This window comes from Bubalus kerabau, chromosome 10, assembly GCF_029407905.1.
Source record: "Bubalus kerabau isolate K-KA32 ecotype Philippines breed swamp buffalo chromosome 10, PCC_UOA_SB_1v2, whole genome shotgun sequence".
Lineage (NCBI taxonomy): Eukaryota > Metazoa > Chordata > Mammalia > Artiodactyla > Bovidae > Bubalus > Bubalus kerabau.
Genome location: NC_073633.1, coordinates 18,394,715 through 18,417,404, shown reverse-complemented (window position 1 = coordinate 18,417,404; position 22,690 = coordinate 18,394,715). Strand labels below are relative to the sequence as shown.

Genomic DNA, 22,690 nt, shown 5'->3' with positions numbered 1-22,690 from the left:
TGAACATTAGCATTGTTGACATTTTGGACCGAGTAATTCTGTTGTGTGGGGCTGTCCTGCGCATTGTATTCCTGGCCTCTGCCCACTAGGTGCCAGTAGCATCTCCCTAGTTGTGACAACCAAAAATGTCTCCAGATGTTGACACGGCCCCTGGGAGACAAGATCATCTCCCAATAAAGAATCACTGCTTAGATATGTATCTCAAACTATGAGAATAGTAATGGAATTCAAAGAGGTCCCCTCCTTTCCCCAAATACAAGTAGGAATTGTCTGTCAGCTGTGCCACTGGGATTGATAAAGTGGTCTTTGCGAGAAGCCCATGAAACTTAGAGGCTGATGGTTCTTCCTTGGTCCTCCTGAGGCACTTCTCGATAATCTCTCTCCCCTCCCTGCCAGCTTCTTTATGTTCTTTTGTGCATATTGCTCTTTCCTGGGCAAGCAGAGACACCCCCACCCCTAGTTTTTTTTTTTTTTGAACTTTTAAATTTTGTATTGGGGTGTAGCTGATAAACGATGTTGTGATGGTTTCTGTTGGACAGCAAAGGGTCTCAGCCATACATATGTGTCCATTCTCCCCCAAGCTGCTGTCCCATCCAGGCTGCAGCATAACATTGGGCAGAGTTCCCTGTGTTATAGAATAGGTCCTTGTTAGTTATCCATTTTAAATATAGCAGTGTGGACATGTCCATCCCAAACTCGCTAACTGTCCTGGTTATTTTAACCTGAAGATGTGGTAACCATTTCCAGATGGGTATTGGAAGAAAGTGAACTTGAGGAAAAGGAGGAGGACTGAGTTGGATTTCCTCTGCTTCAACTTTTAAAACTTCCACTGTGATACAGAAAGCCCCAAAGCATATGGAAATGGGACTTTAAGAGAGTGACCAGAGAGGAGTGTGTGAGGAAGAGGTAATTAAGTGTTGTGAGCAAACCAGAATTGCTGTGCTCTTGTTAAAGCAGGCATATATTGCTGTAACTCCGTCCAGTTCCTCTTCTCAGTCACTTAATACTGCTCCACTGATGGAGCTGTCATCCACACGCAGACAGATGTTGTGTTATGTGCACCAGGAGGCTGCAGGATGATTACTCAGAGAATCACAGATAAGAATTTCCCGACATTTGTCTCTGTAAAGTCCCAGCCCTAACCTTGCAGTTTTAACCTTTAAATGGCACACAGGCTCCAAAGGCCCTTTCCACTGCAGCAGTATGAGCCACTTCTAGTGAATAGGGAATAATCTGGTCGTTAATAACAGCTACAGAGTTTTTGACAGAGCAGCACACACCTTATACAACGTTCTCATGAAATTGTGGTTATGAAATGGCCACTGCCTGCAACAGCACGGAGCCATTATGGTTTTTAAAGATTTCTGGCTTCCCTTCTCGCTGGTTAAGGAAAACCCTGGCTGTCATATATTTTCCCGAATCACATTTTGCTCAATTCTTTTCTTTCATAATGGTTGCTTTCCCCTTCAGCTGACGTCAGACTCCGCTGCCTCCTATAATTTTCCTAATTGCTTTCTCTTCTGTCTCAGTCTGCACAGTAACAATGGAAAAGAAAAATTAAAGAAGGCTGACTTTGGGGAGGGAGGGCTGGGCGGCTTAAGGGCGGTGGTTATTTCCTAATTGAATGTCTCGCACCCGCTCTGCTCAGTGCGGCGTCCTCTTAGAGTCAGGAGTGCTCCCTCTCACACTCCTCTCAGTGCAGGAGCTGAGCTGAGGAGGGGGACGTGGACTTGACTGAGGGCCTGCTCTGTGCCCGGCGCCCGCCTGGGCTTCTCGTGCATCGTTTTATTTAATCTTCAAGGTGCTCTTTGAGGAGTGTGTTTGTCTCCCGTTGCAGGTGAGGCCCTGACACACAGAGAGGTTAATCTGTCGTTCTCACCCAGGGCTGGTGTTCAGGTACAGGTCCCTCTGACCCTGGGTCTGTGCCGTCTCCTTTTCCTGGCCTTTTCAGGTTAGCGGTACTGTCATCTCAAAAGGAAAGGGAAGCAGCTGTGGGTCCCCAGAGTAGTGTGTGCCATGAAAGACGCTGGTGTTGGGGGTGGAGGTTACAGTCCTCGGCTGCAAAGGCAGTTTCAGGTCTATGAGAAAGAATACAACTAACTGTATTCTCAGAAGAGTACTGCTTTCTGGAAGGATCATCTTGGCTTGAAATGACAGCTGTCACTTCCCTCAAGGTGTAGAAAATATGATTTAACTACTGGACAACTCTTCGCAAAGAATATCATGATTAATTAAGTGCCCGTTTATTCTATTGGTATTAAAAGTGTCTTTAATTGTCCGACTGAAGGAGATAGAAATAATCTAAAAGAGTATCAGTTGCTTGAGTGCACTGATTTGGTCTTTTTTGGCTGGAGTAGATAGAAGAAAAGGAGTAAGGTAAAGGTTATATTTATATATATATATATGTATGTATGTATGAAGTTGGATATTTGTGCTGTTTGAGAAATTTGCCTTGGATCTTCAGTCTGCTTCTTAGTTCACAATAAAGAGAATATTAACCTCTTATTGATTCTAAATCACAGAAAGCTACGTGCCTCCTTTCTTTCATGATTCCTTTTCAAATTTATACTCTTTTCTGAGGGAAGGAAGGTCAGAAAAGACGGAAAGTAGTACAAAGAGGGGCAAGAAGAAGGAGTCTTTGAGTTGCTGACCTAAAACTTCTTTGGCTTACAGTTCTCTTCAACTCTTGAATCTCTTCATTGACTTCCTGTGTGGGAGGGACTGTAGGGGAAATAAATTCCCCCCAAAGGGAGAAATAAGTAGGAGCTTCTGGAGAAATGATGGCTGCGTAAGTTTCTCAACCGGGGAGGGAGATTTATACTGTGCTTAAAGCTGGGGGAAAGGTTTATACCTGCTACTGGAACCGATTTGACATTTAACTTCTCATCTAAAAGCATTACGAATTAACTGTTTTAAGCTGTGAAGCCATTTGTAGTAACAGACCCAGCAATTAATCACCTAGTATTTGTCTCTTAAAAAATGATGTATTACAGCTCCACCAGGTGGCTGCCGGCAGACTGAATGAGACAGGCCACCACCCTCCAGGAGGAGGGAAAAGCTGCTCCTGATAGCGTGTGTGCATCTTTTTGACTCCATCAAAATCCAGTTGAGTGCAGGGCTTCCCAGGGTGCAGGGCTTCCCAGGTGGCGCTAGTGGTAAAGAAGCCTCCTGACAATGCAGGAGGTGTTAAGAGACACGGGTTTGATCCCTAGGTTGGGATGATCCCCTGGACGAGGGCATGGTAACTCTATCTAGCGTTCTTGCCTGGAGAATCCCTTGGACGGAGGAGCCTGGGGGGCTACAGTCCATGGGGTCACACAGAGTCAGACACGACTGAAGCAACCCAGCATGCACGTAGGGCAAAGAAGAGAGACCATGGCAGGTTTTTCTAGGAAGTCTGTCTGGGAAAAAACTCCCACAAGATCACTATGACTCATTTTTGACATATAAATACTCAGACCCGTATACAGTTTTCTGATGGGTTAGTTGTACCTCTCATGTCTTTGGGTATCCTCATTCTGGCTATTGTTCTTGGTTTTCATGAAAAGGCAGAGGATACTTAGGCCCACAGTTGATTTTAGCTTGTGACCGTTAGACACCTGAATGTGCCTTAGCTCAGATGCTAAATATTGTGGTGTGTAATGACCACAGTGGAGTAGGGGAGATGCTGGTGACCTGGATTCTGTTTTAGACTCTGCTCCTATTAGGCAGGTGGCCTTTTTTTTTTTTTTTTTGGTTGTCAGTTTTCTTATCTGGAAATGAGTGAATTATACTGACCATCTCCATAAACTCTTAGTGCATTTGAGTGGTTTTTGCTTTAATTTGGAAAAGAATAAACTCGTTAAACACTTGAAACCAAATATAAAAGATGAAGGAGAAAAGCTATACTTAATGTAGACATTTACATTTTTTAAATTAAACTCTGCATTATGATATTGATGATAAGAACTAGAATGAGCCAATCTTCACTTTTCTCTCTCTAGTTCTAATATGGCACAGATGTGATAATAAAGCCCATATGCAGCCTTGCTGAAAGTATCTGATTAGACATAAAATGTTGAAAAAAAATCTGATAAGTAAATTGAGCCATCAAGTTGTTTTAGGCAGCACAAAGAATGAAAACAAAACAAAAAACCCACTCAGCTCCTAAACCTTTGAAAGGTGAAACTCATTTTTCCAACTTATTGGTGCTGTTGCTGCTGCTGCTAAGTCGCTTCAGTCGTGTCCAACTCTGTGCGACCCCACAGACGGCAGCCCACCAGGCTCCCCCATCTCTGGGATTCTCCAGGCGAGAATACTGGAGTGGGTTGCCATTTCCTTCTGCAATGCGTGAAAGTGAAAAGTGAAAGTGAACTCGCTCAGTCGTGTCCGACTCTTTGCAACTCCATGGACTGCAGCCCACCAGGCTCCTCCGTCCGTGGGATTTTCCAGGCAAGAGTACTGGAGTGGGGTGCCATTGCCTTCTCCAATGTAGAGAAAAGAGAAAGAAATGACTTCTTTCTACGTGTTCAGTAAATGCCTTCTTGTTTGAAAATCAGTGACAGCATGATTTTAGGAGCTCTGAGGAACACACTGTTTGTCCTCTTGTGTTCTAGACATTTATTAACAAAATGAACCATCCTTAAATGGATCCAGATATTCTATATTACAGTTTGTGAAGTATATGACATCCTCATTGATTTAATTGTTTCATGTTCGTTGAAGACACTGATTTGAAAAAAAATGTAATCCACATTGTATCCCAGTGTCCTACACTACAGCCAGTCTAGGAAATATCAAGAACTGGCTGTGGTGCTGGTAGGAATACTGGTCCCCGGCTCCTTCTCCTTCCCCTTAACAGCAGTAAGTTCATCACTGTACTCCTTTAGCTTCCCCAGTTTAAAAAAAACAAGTCAATTCATTATTTTAAAAAAGTATCCATGAATGAAGACTGATTCCATATGGTGGCTTGTCCTACCCTTAAAAAAAATCAGTTTATACTTTTTTTGCTACACCCCTTGGTTCAGTTTGTGTTCTTCCATATGTGCTTTTATTGGCATATTGCTATACCACCTGCTTGAAGTTTGAAATGTTAGTTTTGGATGCAACATTGACTTTGATCTAAGAGTTCTTTGTTTTTTTTTTCTGCAAGACATTTATATGAAAGCAGAATCTTTGATTTTAGTAACTGATGTGTTCTTCCTGCTGCTTATTTCTTAATTGTGCTTGTCGTAGTGTCCATTACGGGACCACTATGGCATTATTGATAATTAATAAAAGATTATAACTTGAGATAGAAATTAAGCAGAAAGAACTACTGATTTCTTAAAGACACAAGGTAAACTCTGATTTTCAAATAGTAGCACAGACCTTCTGTTAATATGAGAATAACAATTCTAGTTTTGGTGAAAAATTTTAGAAAGTTAGTTTCAAAATGTGCCTTATGGCAAAGATAAATTCCTAAATTTATTTGAAATTTAATTTTTTATAATTAAAAAGTTTTATCTCCAGCAGGCCAGTTCTTAACCACATGATGAAGTTTACTAATGAAAGAAAGCATGTTCGCACATACATGCTTTATATATTATATGTTATTTCTAGCAGTTTGGGAACTAATTTCTACATATCTTTGTTGAGCAAAAACTATGGCAGTGTCCCAAATATATAATCCTAGGTCTGGAATTTTAAATTTAACTTCTAGTTTCTTGTGTCCTGCTAATTGTCAGTTTGAGGAATATTTTTTCAATTTATTTTGTTGAAGTATAGATGATTTATGATGTTAGTTTCTGCTGTACAGCAGCGTCATTCAGTTATACATATATATTATTTTTCATAATCTTTTCCATTATGGTTTATCAGAGAATATGGAATATAGTTCCTTGTGCTATGAGTAGAACCTTGTTTATCCACCTTATATGTAATAGTTTGCATCTGCTAATCCTAAACTCCCAGTCCCTCTCTTTCCCACCCCCCCCATTTGTGTCATATTTTAGAATCTACATATGAGTGATATCATATGGTATTGGTCAAATTTCATGAATTACTTTCTATATGATAATTTCTAGTTCATCGATATTACTGAAAATGGCATCATTTCATTTTTTTTAAATGGTAGAATTCCGTTGTATTATGCACCACGTCTTCTTTATCCATTCATTTGTCGATGGGCATTTAGATTGTTTCCATGTCTTCGTTGTCGTCAGTAGTGCAGCTGTGAGCATAGGGGTGCATGTATCTTTTCAATTATAGTTTTGTCTGGGTAGATATCTAAGAGTGGGACTGCTGAATCATATGGTAATTCTATTTTTACTTTTCTGAGGAACTCCATACTGTTTTCCATAGTAGCTGCACCAACTTACATTCCTCCCAACAGTGTAGGAGGGTTCCTTTTTCTTCATACCCTCTCTAGCATTTATAATATATAGCCTTTTTAATGGTGGTCATTGTAGTTTTGATTTGCATTTTTCTTAATGATTAATGATGTTGAGTGTCATTTTATGTGTTTGCAATCTGTGTGTCTTCTTTGGACAAATATCTCTTTAGGTCCTGTGCCCATTTTTTGATTGGGTTGTTTTTTTGTTGTTGATTTATATGAACTGTTTTTATATTTTGGAAATCAAGCCCTTGTCAGTTGCATAATTTGCAAATATTTTCTCTTAAGTCCATAGGCTGTCTTTTGGTTTATTTATGGTTTCCATTGCTGTACAAAAGCTTGTAAGTTTGATTAGGTCCTATTTGTTTATTTTTGCTTTTATTTCTATTGCCTTGGTAGACTGATCTAAGAAATGCAAAAAAAGCAAAATGGCTGTCTGAGGAGGCCTTACAAATAGCTGTGAAAAGAAGAGAAGCAAAAAGCAAAGGAGAAAAGGAAAGGTATACCCATTTGAATGCAAAGTTCCAAAGAATAGTAAGGAGAGATAAGAAAGCCTTCTTCAGTGATCAGTGCAAAGAAATAAAGGAAAACAATAGAATGGGAAAGACTAGAGATCTCTTCAAGAAAATTAGAGATACCAAGGCAACATTTCATGCAAAGATGGGCTCAATAAAGGACAAAAATGCTATGGACCTAACAGAAGCAGAAGATATTAAGAAGAGGTGACAAGAATACACAGAAGAAGTGTACAAAAAAGATCTTCATAACCCAGATAATCACGATGGTGTGGTCACTGACCTAGAGCCAGACATCCTGGAATGTGAAGTCAAGTGGGCCTTAGAAAGCATCACCATGAACAAAGCTAGTGGAGGTGATGGAATTCCAGCTGAGCTATTTCAAATCCTAAAAGAAGATGCTGTGAAAGTGCTGCATGCAATATGTCAGCAAATTTGGAAAACTCAGCAGTGGCCACAGGACTGGAAATGGTCAGTTTTCATTCCAATCCCAAAGAAAGGCAATGCCAAAGAATGCTCAAACTACCACACATTTGCACTCATCTCACATGTTAGTAAAGTAATGCTCAAAATTCTCCAAGCCAGGCTTCAGCAATACGTGAACTGTGAACTTCCAGATGTTCAAGCTGGTTTTAGAAAAGGCAGAGGAACCAGAGATCAAATTGCCAACATCCGCTGGATTGTTGAAAGAGCAAGAGAGTTCCAGAAAAACATCTATTTCTGCTTTATTGACTATGCCAAAGCCTTTGACTGTGTGGATCACAATAAACTGTGGAAAATTCTTCAAGAGATGGGAATACCAGACCACCTGACCTGCCTCTTGAGAAACCTGTATGCAGGTCAGGAAGCAACAGTTAGAACTGGACATGGAACAACAGACTGGTTCCAAATAGGAAAAGGAGTACGTCAAGGCTGTATACTGTCACCCTGCTTATTTAACGTCTATGCAGAGTACATCATGAGAAACGCTGGGCTGGATGAAGCACAAGCTGGAATCGAGATTGCTGGGAGAAATATCAATAACCTCAAATATGCAGATGACACCACCCTTATGGCAGAAAGTGAAGAGGAACTAAAGAGCCTCTTGATGAAAATGAAGAAGACAGTGAAAAAGTTGGCTTAAAGCTCAACATTCAGAAAACTATGATCGTAGCATCCAGTCCCATCACTTCATGGCAAATAGATGGAGAAACAATGGAAACAGTGGCAGACTTTATTTTTGGGGGCTCCATAATCACTGCAGATGGTGACTGCAGCCATGAAATTAAAAGACGTTTACTCCTTGAAAGGAAAGTTATGACCAACCTAGACAGCATATTGAAAAGCAGAGACATTACTTTGCCAACAAAGGTCCATCTAGTCAAGGCTATGATTTTTCCAGTAGTCATGTATGGATGTGAGAGTTGAACTATAAAGAAAGCTGAGTGCCGAAGAATTGATGTTTTTGAACTGTGTGTTGGAGAGGACTCTTGAGAATTCCTTGGACTGCAAGGAGATCCAATTAGTCTATCCTAAAGGGAATCAGTCCTGAATGTTGATTGATAGGACTGATGTTGAAGCTGAAACTCCCATACTTTGGCCACCTGATTCACAGAGCTGACTCATTGGAAAAGACCCTGATGCTGGGAAAGATTGAAGGCGGGAGGAGAAGGGGAGGACAGAGGATGAGATGGTTGGATGGCATCACTGACTCCATGGACATGAGTTTGGGTAAACTCGGGGAGGTGATGGACAGGGAGGCCTGGCGTGCTGCAGTCCATGGGGTCACAAAGAGTCAGACACGACAGAGCAACTGAACTGAACCAAGACTGATCTAAGAAAACATTGTTATGATTTATGTCAGAGAATGTTTTGCTTTTGTTCTCTTCTACGAGTTTTATGGTGTCTTATATTTGCACCTGTAAGTCATTGAGTTTATTTTTGTGAATGGTGTTGGGTGTGCTTTAACTTCATTGATTTACATGTGACTGTCCAGCTTTCCTAGTGCCACTTGCTGAAGAGACTGTCTTTTCTCCATTGTACATTCTTGCCTTCTGTCAAAGATTAATTAAGTGTAGTTGTGTGGATTTATTTCTGGGCTCTTTATTCTATTCCATTGATCCATATGCCTATTTCTATGCCAGTACCTTGCCATTTTGGTTACTGTAGCTTTTTAATATTGTTTGAAGTCTAGGAGAGTTATGCCTCCTGCTTTTTTCTTTTCCTTGAGGAATATTTTATATCTTCATCTTGTTGTTGTTTTAGTCATTAAGTCATATCCGACTCTTTTTGCAACTCCATGGACTATATAGCATGCCAGGCTCCTCTGTCCTTGAAATTTTCCAGGCACGAATACTACAGTGGGTTGCCATTTCTTTCTCCAGGGGATATTCCTGACCCAAGGATCAAAGCTCCATCTCCTGCGTTTCATGCAGATTCTTTACCACTGAGCCACCTGGAGGCCCATATATATGTTCATCTTAGTATGTATTAAAAAGGAGTTTGTGGCCATTTTGCTGTATATTCTTATAATCACTCAGTTAGTGGCATGTCATTTTAGATCTCTAAGTTCATTTTCTACATATGTGTAGAATGAAGATTGTGGATTTGGGTATGAGAGATAGGAGTTTGGGTTAGAACAATTTCTGATGTCTCTTCCAGTTCTAAATATGACTTTATAGAAGCAGAATGCTCTGATGGTCCCATGACCACAACTGTATTTGTTCATCTTTGACTTGGCTTTTACTCTAAGAATTTTAAAAGTTATACCCTTACTATAAATGGATTTCTGAAAGATTTGGTTCTCTCCTAAATCACTTAATTTTCTTGGCTCTTTTATATTAAATTTGCCCAAAGTGTCTTTGTCAACAAGAATTTGAATTGGCTTTCAAAGAATCGAACAAGGCTGAATATAAATGGAAAGGGGTCATTGATCGGTATCCATTCTTTTATTAGTTGAATTAACGTGTCAACGTTTGGCGTAGGGACTGTGTGTAGCCCTTCCATTTTGTTAATGGTTAGCCTTGCTGCCATCTTCCTTTTAGCTTGCAGTAAGTACAGAATAGTTAAGTATGCTTGACTTTCCTTAGTCTTTCAGCTGCCATGAAGTATGTAAGCAGTAAAATAAATGTAACTGTTAGATTTTCTCTTCCACACGCTCTTTCGTGGGTGTTTGGTTAGATGACTGTTTTGTGCTCTAGTATTGTCTAATCTAGTCTCAGTAGTTTTCATATTCTCTTTTTGGCTGCGCCAGGTGGCATGTAGTATCTTAACTCCCTGACCAGGGATTGAACCCGTGCCCCCTGCATTGGAAGCATAGGGTCCTAACCAGTGGACCTTCAGGGAATTCCCTAGTTTTTATATTCTTAAAGAAAAATTATGTCACTATTACAGTCAAATTATCCAAGAAGAAAATAGTGTATGGCATCCCCTTTGAAAACTTCGAAATCCTTGTGTAAAGAGAAGCAGCGGAAGTAAATGCCTTTTTAATATGGTATTTTACTGAGAAGCTTGACCAGTGTATATTGATTTTGCACTTTCCATGGTAATGTTGTGTCATTTATTTAGATATTCTTGGAACAGAAGATGTTGTTGTGGAAGTGACTGCCAATGATGCTGTGAGGTTTTATCCCTGGACCATCGATAATAAATACTACTCGGCAGATATCAATCTGTGCGTGGTGCCAAACAAATTTCTAGTCACCGCAGAGATTGCAGAGTCTGTCCAAGCATTTGTGGTTTACTTTGACAGCACACAAGTAAGATTTTGTTCTCCTTGGACCTTGAATAAAAAATTATTTTGTGCTTTTTCTTTCCCCTTTGCATTTTCTGTGAGTTCTCTTAATGTCTCTTTTTCTGTTTTTGTTTGTATGTTTTTTATCCCTCTAGAAATCTGGTCTTGATGGTGTTTCCTCCTGGCTTCCTCTGGCAGAGTCGTGGTTGCCTGAGGTGATGCTCTTGGTCTGCGATAGAGCCTCCGAGAGTGGTAAGCGCAGCAGCACGTGGCACATGCGTTTGCCATTCCTTGGTAAACAAAACATTGGTTTCCTTAGCTCAGAGCCGTATGTCTTGTATGATTTTACTACCTTACAAAAATATCTTCAGCTTTTTCTCTTGCAGTATTTAATTTTTTAAGAATGGACACTTGGGGTTTGAAAAATCATCTTCTTTTTATTGATTTATTTTGGATGCCTTTAGAATAACATTGACATTAAAGATTAACACTTTGTGGAGAGTGTTGCAGCAATATTCGTGTTTTATTTTATTTTCTTTTGCTTATGAAGAATCTTTTGCATGTTATTTTAGGTGTAAACCGACAGAAAGCTCAAGAGTGGTGTATCAAACATGGCTTTGAATTGGTAGAACTTAGTCCGGAAGAGTTGCCTGAGGAAGATGGTAAGTATTTTTATGTCTGGAGAAAACATAGATTTTGGATTAAGAGATGAGAGATTATTTTAATTCAAGGAAGAAGAATCAAAGTGATATTCAAAACACATAATTTTTCCCTAGCTTTTTGAAAAGATTTATGCAAAATCCATTGATGCAGTCTGACTATTAATCGAATAATCCATTTATTTGGTTTTACCACCCACTTTAGGACTTTTGACATGTTTGTTTTTCTTATGGATAGAGATTTCTACCTTAAATCTTAGTCATTTCCCCAATCTCTTATCCTTTCTTTGCTGCCAAAAAAGGAGGGTTTGGCCTAATTCATAAATAGTTATAAAGTTTATGTTTCTTATTTTGCATTTCTAGTAACCTGAGGCTGAATTCCTAGGGACCGTAGGGGGCCTGTCAGTACTATTTGTGTGTCTTTTGGACGTTTGAAACCACAAACAGACGCAGAATGTCCCCCCCGCCCTGGGGGGGTACCTCTGTACTTACCTTCCTTCTGCTATATTTTGGACCTTCTATTTCTTTCCCCTCTTTTTTCTCCTTCCCCCATTCTTCTTCTCATATTTTTCCTTCCAAGTACAACTGTGCTAGCTACTGTGGAGTCTACCAAGATAAGACAGTTTGGCCTCCAAAACCTTATAATCTGGTACAAGAGATGAAACTTGTATACAAATTACGGAATACATGGAACTTCCTAAGTATTATAAAAAATATAAATCATGGTGCTATGGTGTTTCAGAGATCAAAGAGATTATTTCCCTTCAGAAGTTCAAAGAATGCATTGGCACTGTGAACTCGTACTTGTAAGCTGCTCCATGGGAAAGAAATAGGGAAGGTACTGGATTTAGAGCTAGAGGACTGGTGGGAAGATGCTGGTTGTTGCAAAAGACATACTAAGTAGGGCAGCCAACTTGAATTAAAGTGCATAGAGAGGCTAAAAGTAATCATTATTTGAAACCTATTTTTTTAAAAAAAGAAATTAGGAAACATTTTTCTATATTCTGACTTAGAATTTTTTCCAAAAAGTGTTGTTACCTTTAAAGCCCCACCAGAGAAAAAGAGGACAAAAATGAAATAAAAAAAGCTGATTTTTCTCCCTGTACATATTTTAGAATATTCAAAATTATTAAGTACAATTTCTCTTCCATGTTTTTCTAGAATTCTTGAAATTTGTGCCCTGTTTTGCACGCTAGCATGCGTGTGATTGCTTACTTCTGGCACAAGAATATTCTCTTTTTCCGATTGTCGTTGAGAATCAACATTTGAGTCATTTTCTTTATCTGTTTTCATTTTGGAATCTCTGCTCCTTTATCTTGCTATGCTGCTCCCTTACCCCTTGTCTGGATAATGTTCCTTTTTTAAAAAACATTTATTCATTTTTAATTGGAGGATAATTGCTTTACAATATTGTGTTGGTTTCTGCTATGCGTGCGTGCGTGCGTAGTCGCTTAGTCGTGTCCAGCTCTTTGCAACCCCGTGGACTGTAACCTGCCAGGCTCCCCTGTCCATGGGGATTCTCCAGGCAAGAATACTGGAGTGGTTTGCCATGCCTTCCTCCAGGAGATCTTTCCAATCCAGGGACTGAACCCAGGTCTCCTGCATTGCAGGTGGATTCTTTACCATCTGAGCCACCAGGGAAGCCTGGTTTCTGCTATACATCAACATAAATTAACCATAATGAATAATGTTCTTGTATTCAGCATAATCTTTTTTTTTAATTATTCAATTTTGTTCCTTTATTATGATTTTGTGTCTTGTATATAAGACTCTTTTTTTCTTTCTTTTAATGGTGTGCCGCGTGGCTTGCAGGATCTTAGTTCCCTGACCAGGGATCGAACCCTGGCCTATGGCACTGAGAATGTGGAGTCCTAACCACTGGAGTGCCAGGGAATTCCCTAACTGAGCTTAAAAGTAGATTTCAACATATTGTCTTTAGGTAAATTAACTAAAACCTTCCTAGAATGTTTCAGTGCCAATTGTTTGCATATACCCTCATCATTTATTGGCATGTATTATTCTATATACTCTCATTGTTTATTGGCATGTATTGTTGCCATATACCTTCGTTGTTTTTTCCCATGTATCCTCATCCCATATACCCTCATCATTTCCCTCATATACCCTCTCGTTTATTGGCATGTATTATTCAAACATCAATATGAGACTTTATCTTTGTTTGTATTAAATTAATCTTATCGATTCTAATTCTTTATTTATGATCATATTTTTGGCTCCTGGTTATATATCATCTGAAGTATTAGTTATTCTTTCAAGACTTGAATCACTGAAAGTTAAGATAAACATAGCTTTTATTTCTTCATTTAAACACTAATGATGATAAACTTGTCTTTGTTGAGTATTTCTGGTTTAATCCTTCCTATATTTCTGTTAGGTTGGTAGGATGGTATTTAAACGATTCATTATTTCATCATTTACTAAAAGCCTCTGGTCTTTCAGGCACTATGTTAGTTTAAGTAGTGAAAATGATGAATTCAGTAAGACATGACTCCTGCCTTCAAGGAGTTTCCACTTTAGAGGGAAAGGTCACACCAGTGAATCACCAGTTCCAGTGCATCTTCTCCATGGGAAAGGCACACAGGGTGATGTCATCTCTACTTTTCTTTGAGAATAGCATGAGTGATTTGCCCTTAATCAAATAGCTAATAAGTTTCAGAGCCTCGCTTCACATTCAGATCTTATGACTTCTAATTCTGTGCTGTTCCCGTTAAACCACCCAGGACTGGGCCAGGCCACTAGAGACAGGTTCTGTACGGACTGTGCTCTGTACACTCTAAAAAACTTTTTAAACCACATGAAAACTTTTAGATTCTGCTGCTATTTTCCACTTGAGTATTGTAAGACTCAGCTGAAGCATTTTCATTTCCTTTGTGCACACTCATATCTACATTGTAGCTAAGAATACTGCCTTATTATTGGTATGCGAACTAGGATTACTGCCCCGTTACTTTTAGTGTCAAATTCCGGAAGCAAGATAGTACTGATACTGAACTAATTAAGTTGTCAGTGTTTGTGGTTTATTCTTTCTTTTTTTAAATGACCCCTTGCCTATCTCTTATGGTTATAGTAATTTCACTTCTCACTCTTAAGCTGTCTATTTCCCATCAAGAAATTGTTATCTAGATATCTATTATAAATAGTAATTATCACTGTATGGTTCCCAATGACGAAAAGTTGGGGCATTTACTGGATTTTATAGCATACCAAGAGGACCTTTCCTGCCCTTGAGAAACTCATTGTTTATGAAAAGCCAAGTTTGGTATTTCTAGTACAATCCCAGGATTGTGTAATTGATGGAAACTAACATTTTCAGAGGAGTATGAGTGGATTCCATTGGTGAGGTAATGAGGTTGACTTTACTATATAATCCTTTGTACTGTGTGTTTATTTAATTTAGTTTCTAGAATATATTTTTAATTAAAGTCGTGGCTCAGACAGTAAGGAATCTACCTGCAATGCAGAAGACCCAGGTTTGAGCCCTGAGTTGGGAAGCTCCCCTGGAGAAGGAAATGGCAACCCACTCCAGTATTCTTGCCTGGAGAATCCCATGGACAGGGGCTACAGTCCATGGGGTAACAAAGAGTCAGACACAGCTGAGCAACTACACTTTTCATAGGTGATTTACAATGTTGTATTAATTTATGCTGTACAACAGAGTGATTCAGTTGTGTGTGTATATGTATGTGCTGTGCTTAGTTGCTCAGTTGTGTCTGACCCTCTGCAACCTCATGGACTATAGCCTGCCAGCTCTTCTGTCCATAGGGATTCTCCAGACAAGAATACTGGAGTGGTTTGCCATGCCCTCCTCGAGGGGATCTATCCAACCCAGGGATCAAACCCAGGTCTCCCAGATTGCAGGTGTATTCTTTACTGTCTGAGCCACCAGGGAAGCCCAAGAATACTGGAGTGGGTAACCTATCCCTTCTCCAGGGGAACTTCCCAACCCACAAATTGAACCCAGGGTCTCCTGCATTGCAGGCAGATTCTTTACCAGCTGAGCTACCAGGAAAGTTCTGTGTGTGTATGTATATTTTACATATATATATATATATATATAATATATACATATACATGTGTGTGTGTATATATATATAAAACTATAAAAAAGATATATTTTTTATTTTCCATCATGGTGGAAAATATCCCAGGATATTGAATATAGTTCCCTGTGCTATACAGTAGGACTTTGTGGTTTATTCATTCTATATGTAATGGTTTGCTTCTACTAACCCCAACCTCCTACTCCATCTCTTCCCCCACCCCCACCCCCTTGGCAACCACAAGACTGTTTTTGTTATGTAGGTATTTTGACTTGTGTCATATTTTAGATTGCACATAAAAGTGATATTATATGGTATTTGTCTTTTTCTTTCTGACTTACTTTGCTTAGTATGATAATCTTTGGGTCCATCCATGTTGCTGCAAATGGCATTCTTTCCTTCTTTTTGGTGGCTGAGTAATATTCCATTGTGTGTACAGACCACATCTTCTTTATCCATTCATCTCTCCATGGACATTTAGTTTGTTTCCATTCTTTGCTGTTGAATATATAGTGCTGCTGTGAACGTACATTTACATGTATCTTTTTGAATTATAATTTTGTCTGAGTATATGCCCAGGAGTGGGATTGATGGATCATAAGATGAGTCTATTTTTAGTTTTTGGAGGAACCTTCATTCTGTTTTTCACAGTGGCTGTACCAATTTGCATTCCCAGCAACAGTGTAGGAGGGTTCCCTTCTCTCCACACCCTCTAATAGCAGTAATTGCTATTTGAAGACTTTTTAATGATGGCCATTCTGATTTGTGTGAGGTACTACTTCACTGTAGTTTTGATTTGCATTTCTCTAATAATTAATGACATTGAGCATCTTTTCATGTGCCTGTTAGCTATCTGAATGTTTTCTTTGGAGAAAAGTCTTTTTAGGTCTTCTGCCCATTTTTTGATTGGGTTTTTGTTTTCTTTGTTGCTGTTGAGTTGTATGAACTGTATATGTATTTTGGAAATGAAGCCCTTGTCAGTTACATTGTATGCAAATATTTTCTCCCATTCTGTAGGTTGTCTTTTTGTTTTGTTTCCTTTGCTTTGGAAAAGCTTACAAGTTTAATTAGGTCCCATTTGTTTATTTTTGCTTTTATTTCTATTGCCTTGGGAGACTGACCTAAGAAAACATTGGTTTTATGTCAGAGATTTATGACATAAAATGATTTATCTCAGAGAATGTTTTGCCTATGGTCTCTTCTAGGAGTTTTACGGGGTCTTATCTTATATTTAGATCTTTAAGCCATGTTGAATTTATTTTTGTGTATGGTGAGAGGGTTTATTTTAGCTTTATTGTTTTACGTGTGGCTGTCCAACTTTCCCAGCACCACTTGCTGAAGAGACTGTCTTTCCCCATTGTATATTCTTGCCTCTTTTGTTGACGGTTAATTGATCATAGGTGTGTGGGTTTATTTCTGGTCTTTCTGTTCTATTCCACTGATCCATATTTCTGTTTCTGTGCCAATACATGCTGTTTTATATTCTTCTAAATTGTGGAAAATATCTCAGGATATTGAATTTAGTTCCCTGTGCTCTACAGTAGGGCCTTGATGTTTTTCCATTCTGTATGCAGTGGTTTGCTTCTACTGGCCCCAGCCTCCCACTGCACGCCTCCTCCCACCCCACTGGCAACCACAGGTCTGTTCTCTGTGTTTTTGTTTTGTAGATACGTTATGCCTCCTGCTTTGTTCTTTTCCTTCAGGGTTGCTTCGGCAATCCTGGTCTTTTATGGTTTCATATAAATTTTAGGATTATTCTGGTTCTGTGAAAAATGCCATGGGTAATTTAATAGGAATGGCATTAAATTTGTAGATTGCTTTGGGTAGTATGGCCTTTATTTTGGGGTATGGAGATTGCTTTGGGTAGTATGGCCTTTATTTTGGGGTATGGTTGCTCTATAATGTTGTGTTAATTTCTGCTGTACAATGGAGTGAATCAGCTCTATGTATATATGTCTTCTTCCTCTTGGACCTCTCTTCCACCCCCACCTTTCCCCATTCCATCTAGATCATCACAGAACATTGAGCTGAACTCGCACTAGCTATCTCTTTTACACATGGCAGTGCTTATACATCAGTCCCAGTCTCCCAATTTAGTATGGCTATTTTAGCAATATTAAATCTTCCAATCCAAGAGCATGGGATATCTTTCCATTTCTTTGAATCATCATTAAAGAACATTTAAAAAGGATGTGTGTATCACACATAACCCTCCCAGACTTCAAACAGTACAACATGCTAAGCAAAGTCAGTCATAAACAGAAAGACAAATATCATATGATGTCACTTACATGTGGAATCTAAAATACAATACAAATCAGCCTGGGTCCATCATGTTGCTGCAAATGGCATTATTGCATTCCTTTTGGTGGCAGAGTAATACTCCATTGTGTATGCAGGCCACATCTTCTTTATCCATTCTTCTGTCTGTGGATATTTAGGTTGCCTCTTTAATTTTCTTTATTAATATTTTGTAGTTTCTAGCATATAAGTACATCTTTTACCTCCTTGGTGAGATTTATTCCTAAGTAATTTTTTGGATGTAATTTTAAATGGGATGGTTTGTTTACATTCCCTTGCTCATCTTTCATTGTTAGTGTAAAGAAATGCAACTGATTTCTGTATGTTAATCTTGTATCTTGCTAAGTTGCTGAATTTATCAGTTCTAGTAATTTTTGTGTGGAATCTTTAGGATTTTCTGATATGATACCATGTCATCTACAAATAATGACATTTTTACCTCTTCCTTTGTAATTTGATACTTTTTATTTCTTGTCTGGTTGCTGTGGCCAGGACTTTCAATACTGTGTTGAATAGAAATGATGATAGTGGGCCTCCTTGTTCCAGATCAGCCTTTCACTGTTGAGCATTATATTGACTGTGGGTTTGCCATAAATAACTTTTATAATATTGAGATATGTTCCTTTTATACCCACTTTGGTAAGACTTTTTATCATGAATGGATGTTGTATTTGGTTAGGTGATTTTTCTGCATCTGTTGAGATGATCATGTGGTTTTTATCGTTTGTTGAGATGGTATAGCACATTGACTGATTTGCATATGTTGAACCATCCTTGTGAACTTAGGATGAATCCTACTTGGTCATGGTATATGATCTTTTTTATGTGTTGTTGGATTCAGTTCAGTTCAGTTCAGTCGCTCAGTCGTATCTGACTCTTTGTGACCCCATGAACCGCAGCATGCCAAGCTTCCCTGTCCATCATCAACTCCTGGAGTCCACCCAAACCCATGTCCATTGAGTCGGTGATGCCATCCAACCACCTTATCCTCTGTTGTCCCCTTCTCCTCCTGCCCTCAATCTTTCCCAGCATCAGGGTCTTTTCCAATGAGTCAGCTCTTTGCATCAGGTGGCCAAAGTATTGGAGTTTCAGCTTCAACATCAGTCCTTCCAGTGAACACCCAGGACTGATCTCCTTTAGAATGGACTGGTTGGATCTCCTTGCAGTCCAAGGACTCTCAAGAGTCTTCTCCAACACCACAGTTCAAAAGCATCAATTCTTCGGCTTTCTTTATAGTCCAACTCTCACATCCATACATGACCACTGGAAAAACCATAGCCTTGACTAGATGGACCTTTGTTGGCAAAGTAATGTCTCTGCTTTTTAATATGCTGTCTAGGTTGGTCATAACTTTCCTTTCAAGGAGTAAGCGTTTTTTAATTTCATGGCTGCAGTCACCATCTGCAGTGATTTTGGAGCCCAGAAAAATAAAGTCAGCCACTGTTTCCACTGTTTCCCCATCTGTTTGCCAGGAAGTGATGTTGGATTCAGTTTGCTAATATTTTTTGAAAATTTTTACATCTGTGTTCATAAAAGATTATTGTTGTTGTTCAGTCGCTAAGTTGAGTTTGACTCTTTGTGACCCCATACACTGCAGCATGCCAGGCTTCCCTGTCCTTCAGTATCTCCCAGAGTTTACTTAAACTCATGTCCATTGAATTGGTAATGCCATCCAACCATCTCATCCTGTTGCCCGCTTCTCCTCTTGCCTTCAATCTTTCCCAGCATCAGAGTCTTTTCCAATAAGTAGTCTCTTCACATCAGGTGGCCAGAGTATTAGAGCTTCAGTATCAGTCCTTCCAGTGAGTATTCAGGGTTAATTTCCTTTAGGATTGATGGACTAGTTTGATCTCTTTGCTGTCCTTGGGAATCTCAAGAGTCTTTTCCAGCACCACAGGTCAAAACCATCAGTCCTTAAGCTCTCTGCCTTCTTTATGGTCCAGCTCTCACATCTGTATGTGATTACTGAAAAAACCATACCTTTGACTATATGGACCTTTCTCAGCAAAGTGATGTCTCTACTTTTTAATACACTGTCTAGGTTTGTCATAGCTTTTCTTCCAAGGAGCAACCAACTGTCTTTTCATTTCATGGCTGCAGTCACCATCCACAGTGATTTTGGAATCAGAGATTGTAAAATCTGTCCCTCTTTCCACTTTTGCCCCTTCTGTTTGCCATGATGGGACCAGGTGCCATAATCTTAGTTTTTTGAATGTTGAGTTTTAAGCTATCTTCTTCACTCTCCTCTTTCACCCTCATCACGAGGCTCCTTAGTTCCTCTTCACTTCTCCCATTAGAATGGTATCATCTGCATATCTGAGGTTGTTGATATTGTTCCTGGCAATCTTGATTCCAGCTTGTGACTCATCCAGCCCAGCATTTCGCATGATATACTCTGCATATAAGTTAAATAATCAAGGTGATAATATACAGCCTCGACGTACTTCTTTCCCAATTTTGATCTAGTCTATTGTTCCATGTCTGGTTTTAACTATTGCTTCTTGACCTGCATACGGGTTTCTCAGGAGGCAGGTAGGGTGGTCTGTATTCCCATCTAAGAGTTTTCCAGTTTGTCATGATCTACACAGTCAAAAGCTTTAGCATAGTCAATGAAGCAAAAGTAGATGTTTTTCTGTAATTCCCTTGCTTTTTCTGTGATCCAGCAGATGTTGGCAATTTGTTCCGTTTCCTCTGCCTTTTCTAAATCTAACTTGTACATATGGAAGATCTTGGTTCACCTACTGCTGAAGCCTAGCTTGAAGGATTTTTGAGCATTCTTGCCAGCATGTGAAATGAGTGCAATTGTGCGATAGTTTCAACATTCTTTGGCATTGTCCTTCTTTTGAATTGGAATGAAAACTGACCTTTTTCAGTCCTGTGGCCATTGCTGAGTTTTCCAAATTTGCTGGCATATGGAATGCAGCACTTTATCAGCATCATCTTTTAGAATTTGAAATAGCTCAATTAGAATTCTGTAACCTCCGCTAGCTTTGTTTGTAGTAATGCTTCCTAAGGCCCACTTGACTTCACACTCCAGGATGTCTGACTCTGGGTAAATGAACACATCATCGTGGTTGTCTGAGTTATTAAGATCCTTTTTGTATAGTTCTTCTCTGTATTTTTGCCACCTCTTCTTAATCTCTTCTGTTTCTGTTAAGTCTTTAAGTCTTCTGTTAAGTCTTTCCATTTCTCTTAAGCCATTTTTGTCCTTTATTGTGCTCATCTTTGCATAAAATGTTCCCTCGGTAACCCAGGTTTTTTGAAGAGCTCTCGTCTTTCACATTCTGTTGTTTTCCTGTATTTCTTCGCATTATTCACTTAAGAAGGCTTTCTTATCTCTCCTAGCTATTCTCTGGAACTCTGCATTCAGTTGGGTATATTGTTCCCTTTCTCCTTTTCCTTTCACTTCTCTTCTTTTCTCAGCTATTTGTAAGGCCTCCTCAGACAACCATTTTGCCTTTTTGCATTTCTTTTCCTTGGAAATGGTTTGATCACTTCCTCCTGTACAATGTTACAAACCTCTCTCCATAGTTCTTCAGGCATTCTGTCTACCAGATCAAATCCCTTGAATCTATTCATCACCTCCACTGCATAATCATAAGGAATTTGATTTAGGTCATACCTGAATGGCCTAATGGTTTTCCCTACTGTCTTCATTTTAAGCCTGAATTTTGCAATAAGTTGCTGATTATCTAAGCCACAGTCAGCTCCTGATCTTGTTTTTGCTGACTGTATAGAGCTTCTTCATCTTAGGCTGCAAATATTATAATCAATCTCATTTCGCTGTTGACTATCTGGTGATGTCCATTTGTAGAGTTATCTGTTGTGTTTTTGGAAGAGGGTGTTTGCTATGACCAGTGCATTCTCTTGGGAAAACTGTGTATTAGCCTTTGCCCTGCTTCATTTTGTACTTCATAATATCATCAAAGATACTGGCCCGTAATTTTCTTTTTGGTGGTGTCTTTGTTTAGTTTGGTATCAGGGTGATGGTGGCTTCATAGTATGTCTTTGGTAGTGTTCCCTTCTCTTCAGTCTTTTGGAAGAGTTTGAGAAGGATCAGTAAAAGTTCTTTGTATGTTTGGTAGAATTCGCCTGTGAAGCCATCTGGACCTAGACTTGTTTGTAGGGAATTTTTTGTTTTTTTCAACTACAGATTCTCTTTCACTACCAGTGGTCCATCTTTTCAAATTATCTTCTTCTTGATTCAGTTTTAATGGGAAGTATTTTTCTGGAAACTTGTTCATTTCTTCTCCGTTGTTGAATTTGTTGGCATAAAATTGTTCATTGTATTCTCTTATGGTTTTCATGTTTGGGTTCCACATAAGTGAAAAAAACATCGCTCATATTTTCACATGTGACTCTGCTTAAACATAATGAAAACGTTCCATTTTAAAAACAATTTGTGACAAGCAATGAAAGGTAGATACTGTACAATAATGTGGAATGGAAGAGAACAGAGAGCAAGAGGTCGTGGAACCACCACCAACCACACCAAAGGCTGGTCTTCATCCAAGGAAGGTGATGTTGTGTATATGTGGGTTGGAAGTGAGTCCTCTACTAGGAGCTCCTTTTGGAGCTCAATTAATTCCAATAAGTACCGCCCCCACGTAGACCAGGTGAAAGCAGCACTAGACGAAAAGTGTCTGGAATTAGTCAACAGAAAATGCATAATCTTCTGTCAGGATAACTCAAGACCACATGTTTCTTTGATGACTAGGCAAAAAGTGTTACAGCTTGACTGGGAAGTTCTGATTCATTGTCATATTCACCAAATATTGCACCTTTGGATGTCCATTTATTTCAGTCTTTATAAAATTCTCTTAATGGAAAAAGTGTCAATTCCCTAGATGATTGTAAAAGACACCTGGAAGAGTTCTTTGCTCAGAAAGATACAAAGTTTTGGGGAGGTGGGGTTATGAGGGTGCCTGAAAAATGGCAGAAGATAGTAGAACAAAATAGCGAATACATTGTTCAGTAAAGTTCTTGGTGAAAATGAAAAATGGGTCTGTTATTTTAACTTTAAAACCGAAGGAACTTTTTGGCCAGCCTAGTGTTAACCGTGTTCCCATCACTTTCTCACTCTATGTCTG

The 22,690-nt window shown here is 39.1% G+C and overlaps 1 protein-coding gene across 7 annotated transcripts in view; it reads left to right on the top strand.

The window, feature by feature from the left end:
- AAGAB (alpha and gamma adaptin binding protein) overlaps positions 1 to 22,690 on the top strand; it is a 74,620-nt gene that overhangs the window by 9,925 nt on the left and 42,005 nt on the right. For all 7 annotated transcript variants that reach the window (XM_055536798.1, XM_055536796.1, XM_055536795.1 and 4 more), the window contains exons 2-4: positions 10,414 to 10,604; positions 10,735 to 10,831; positions 11,152 to 11,241. In XM_055536798.1, the coding sequence (XP_055392773.1) occupies positions 10,414 to 10,604; positions 10,735 to 10,831; positions 11,152 to 11,241 (378 nt within the window). The remainder of the gene's footprint in view (positions 1 to 10,413; positions 10,605 to 10,734; positions 10,832 to 11,151; positions 11,242 to 22,690) is intronic.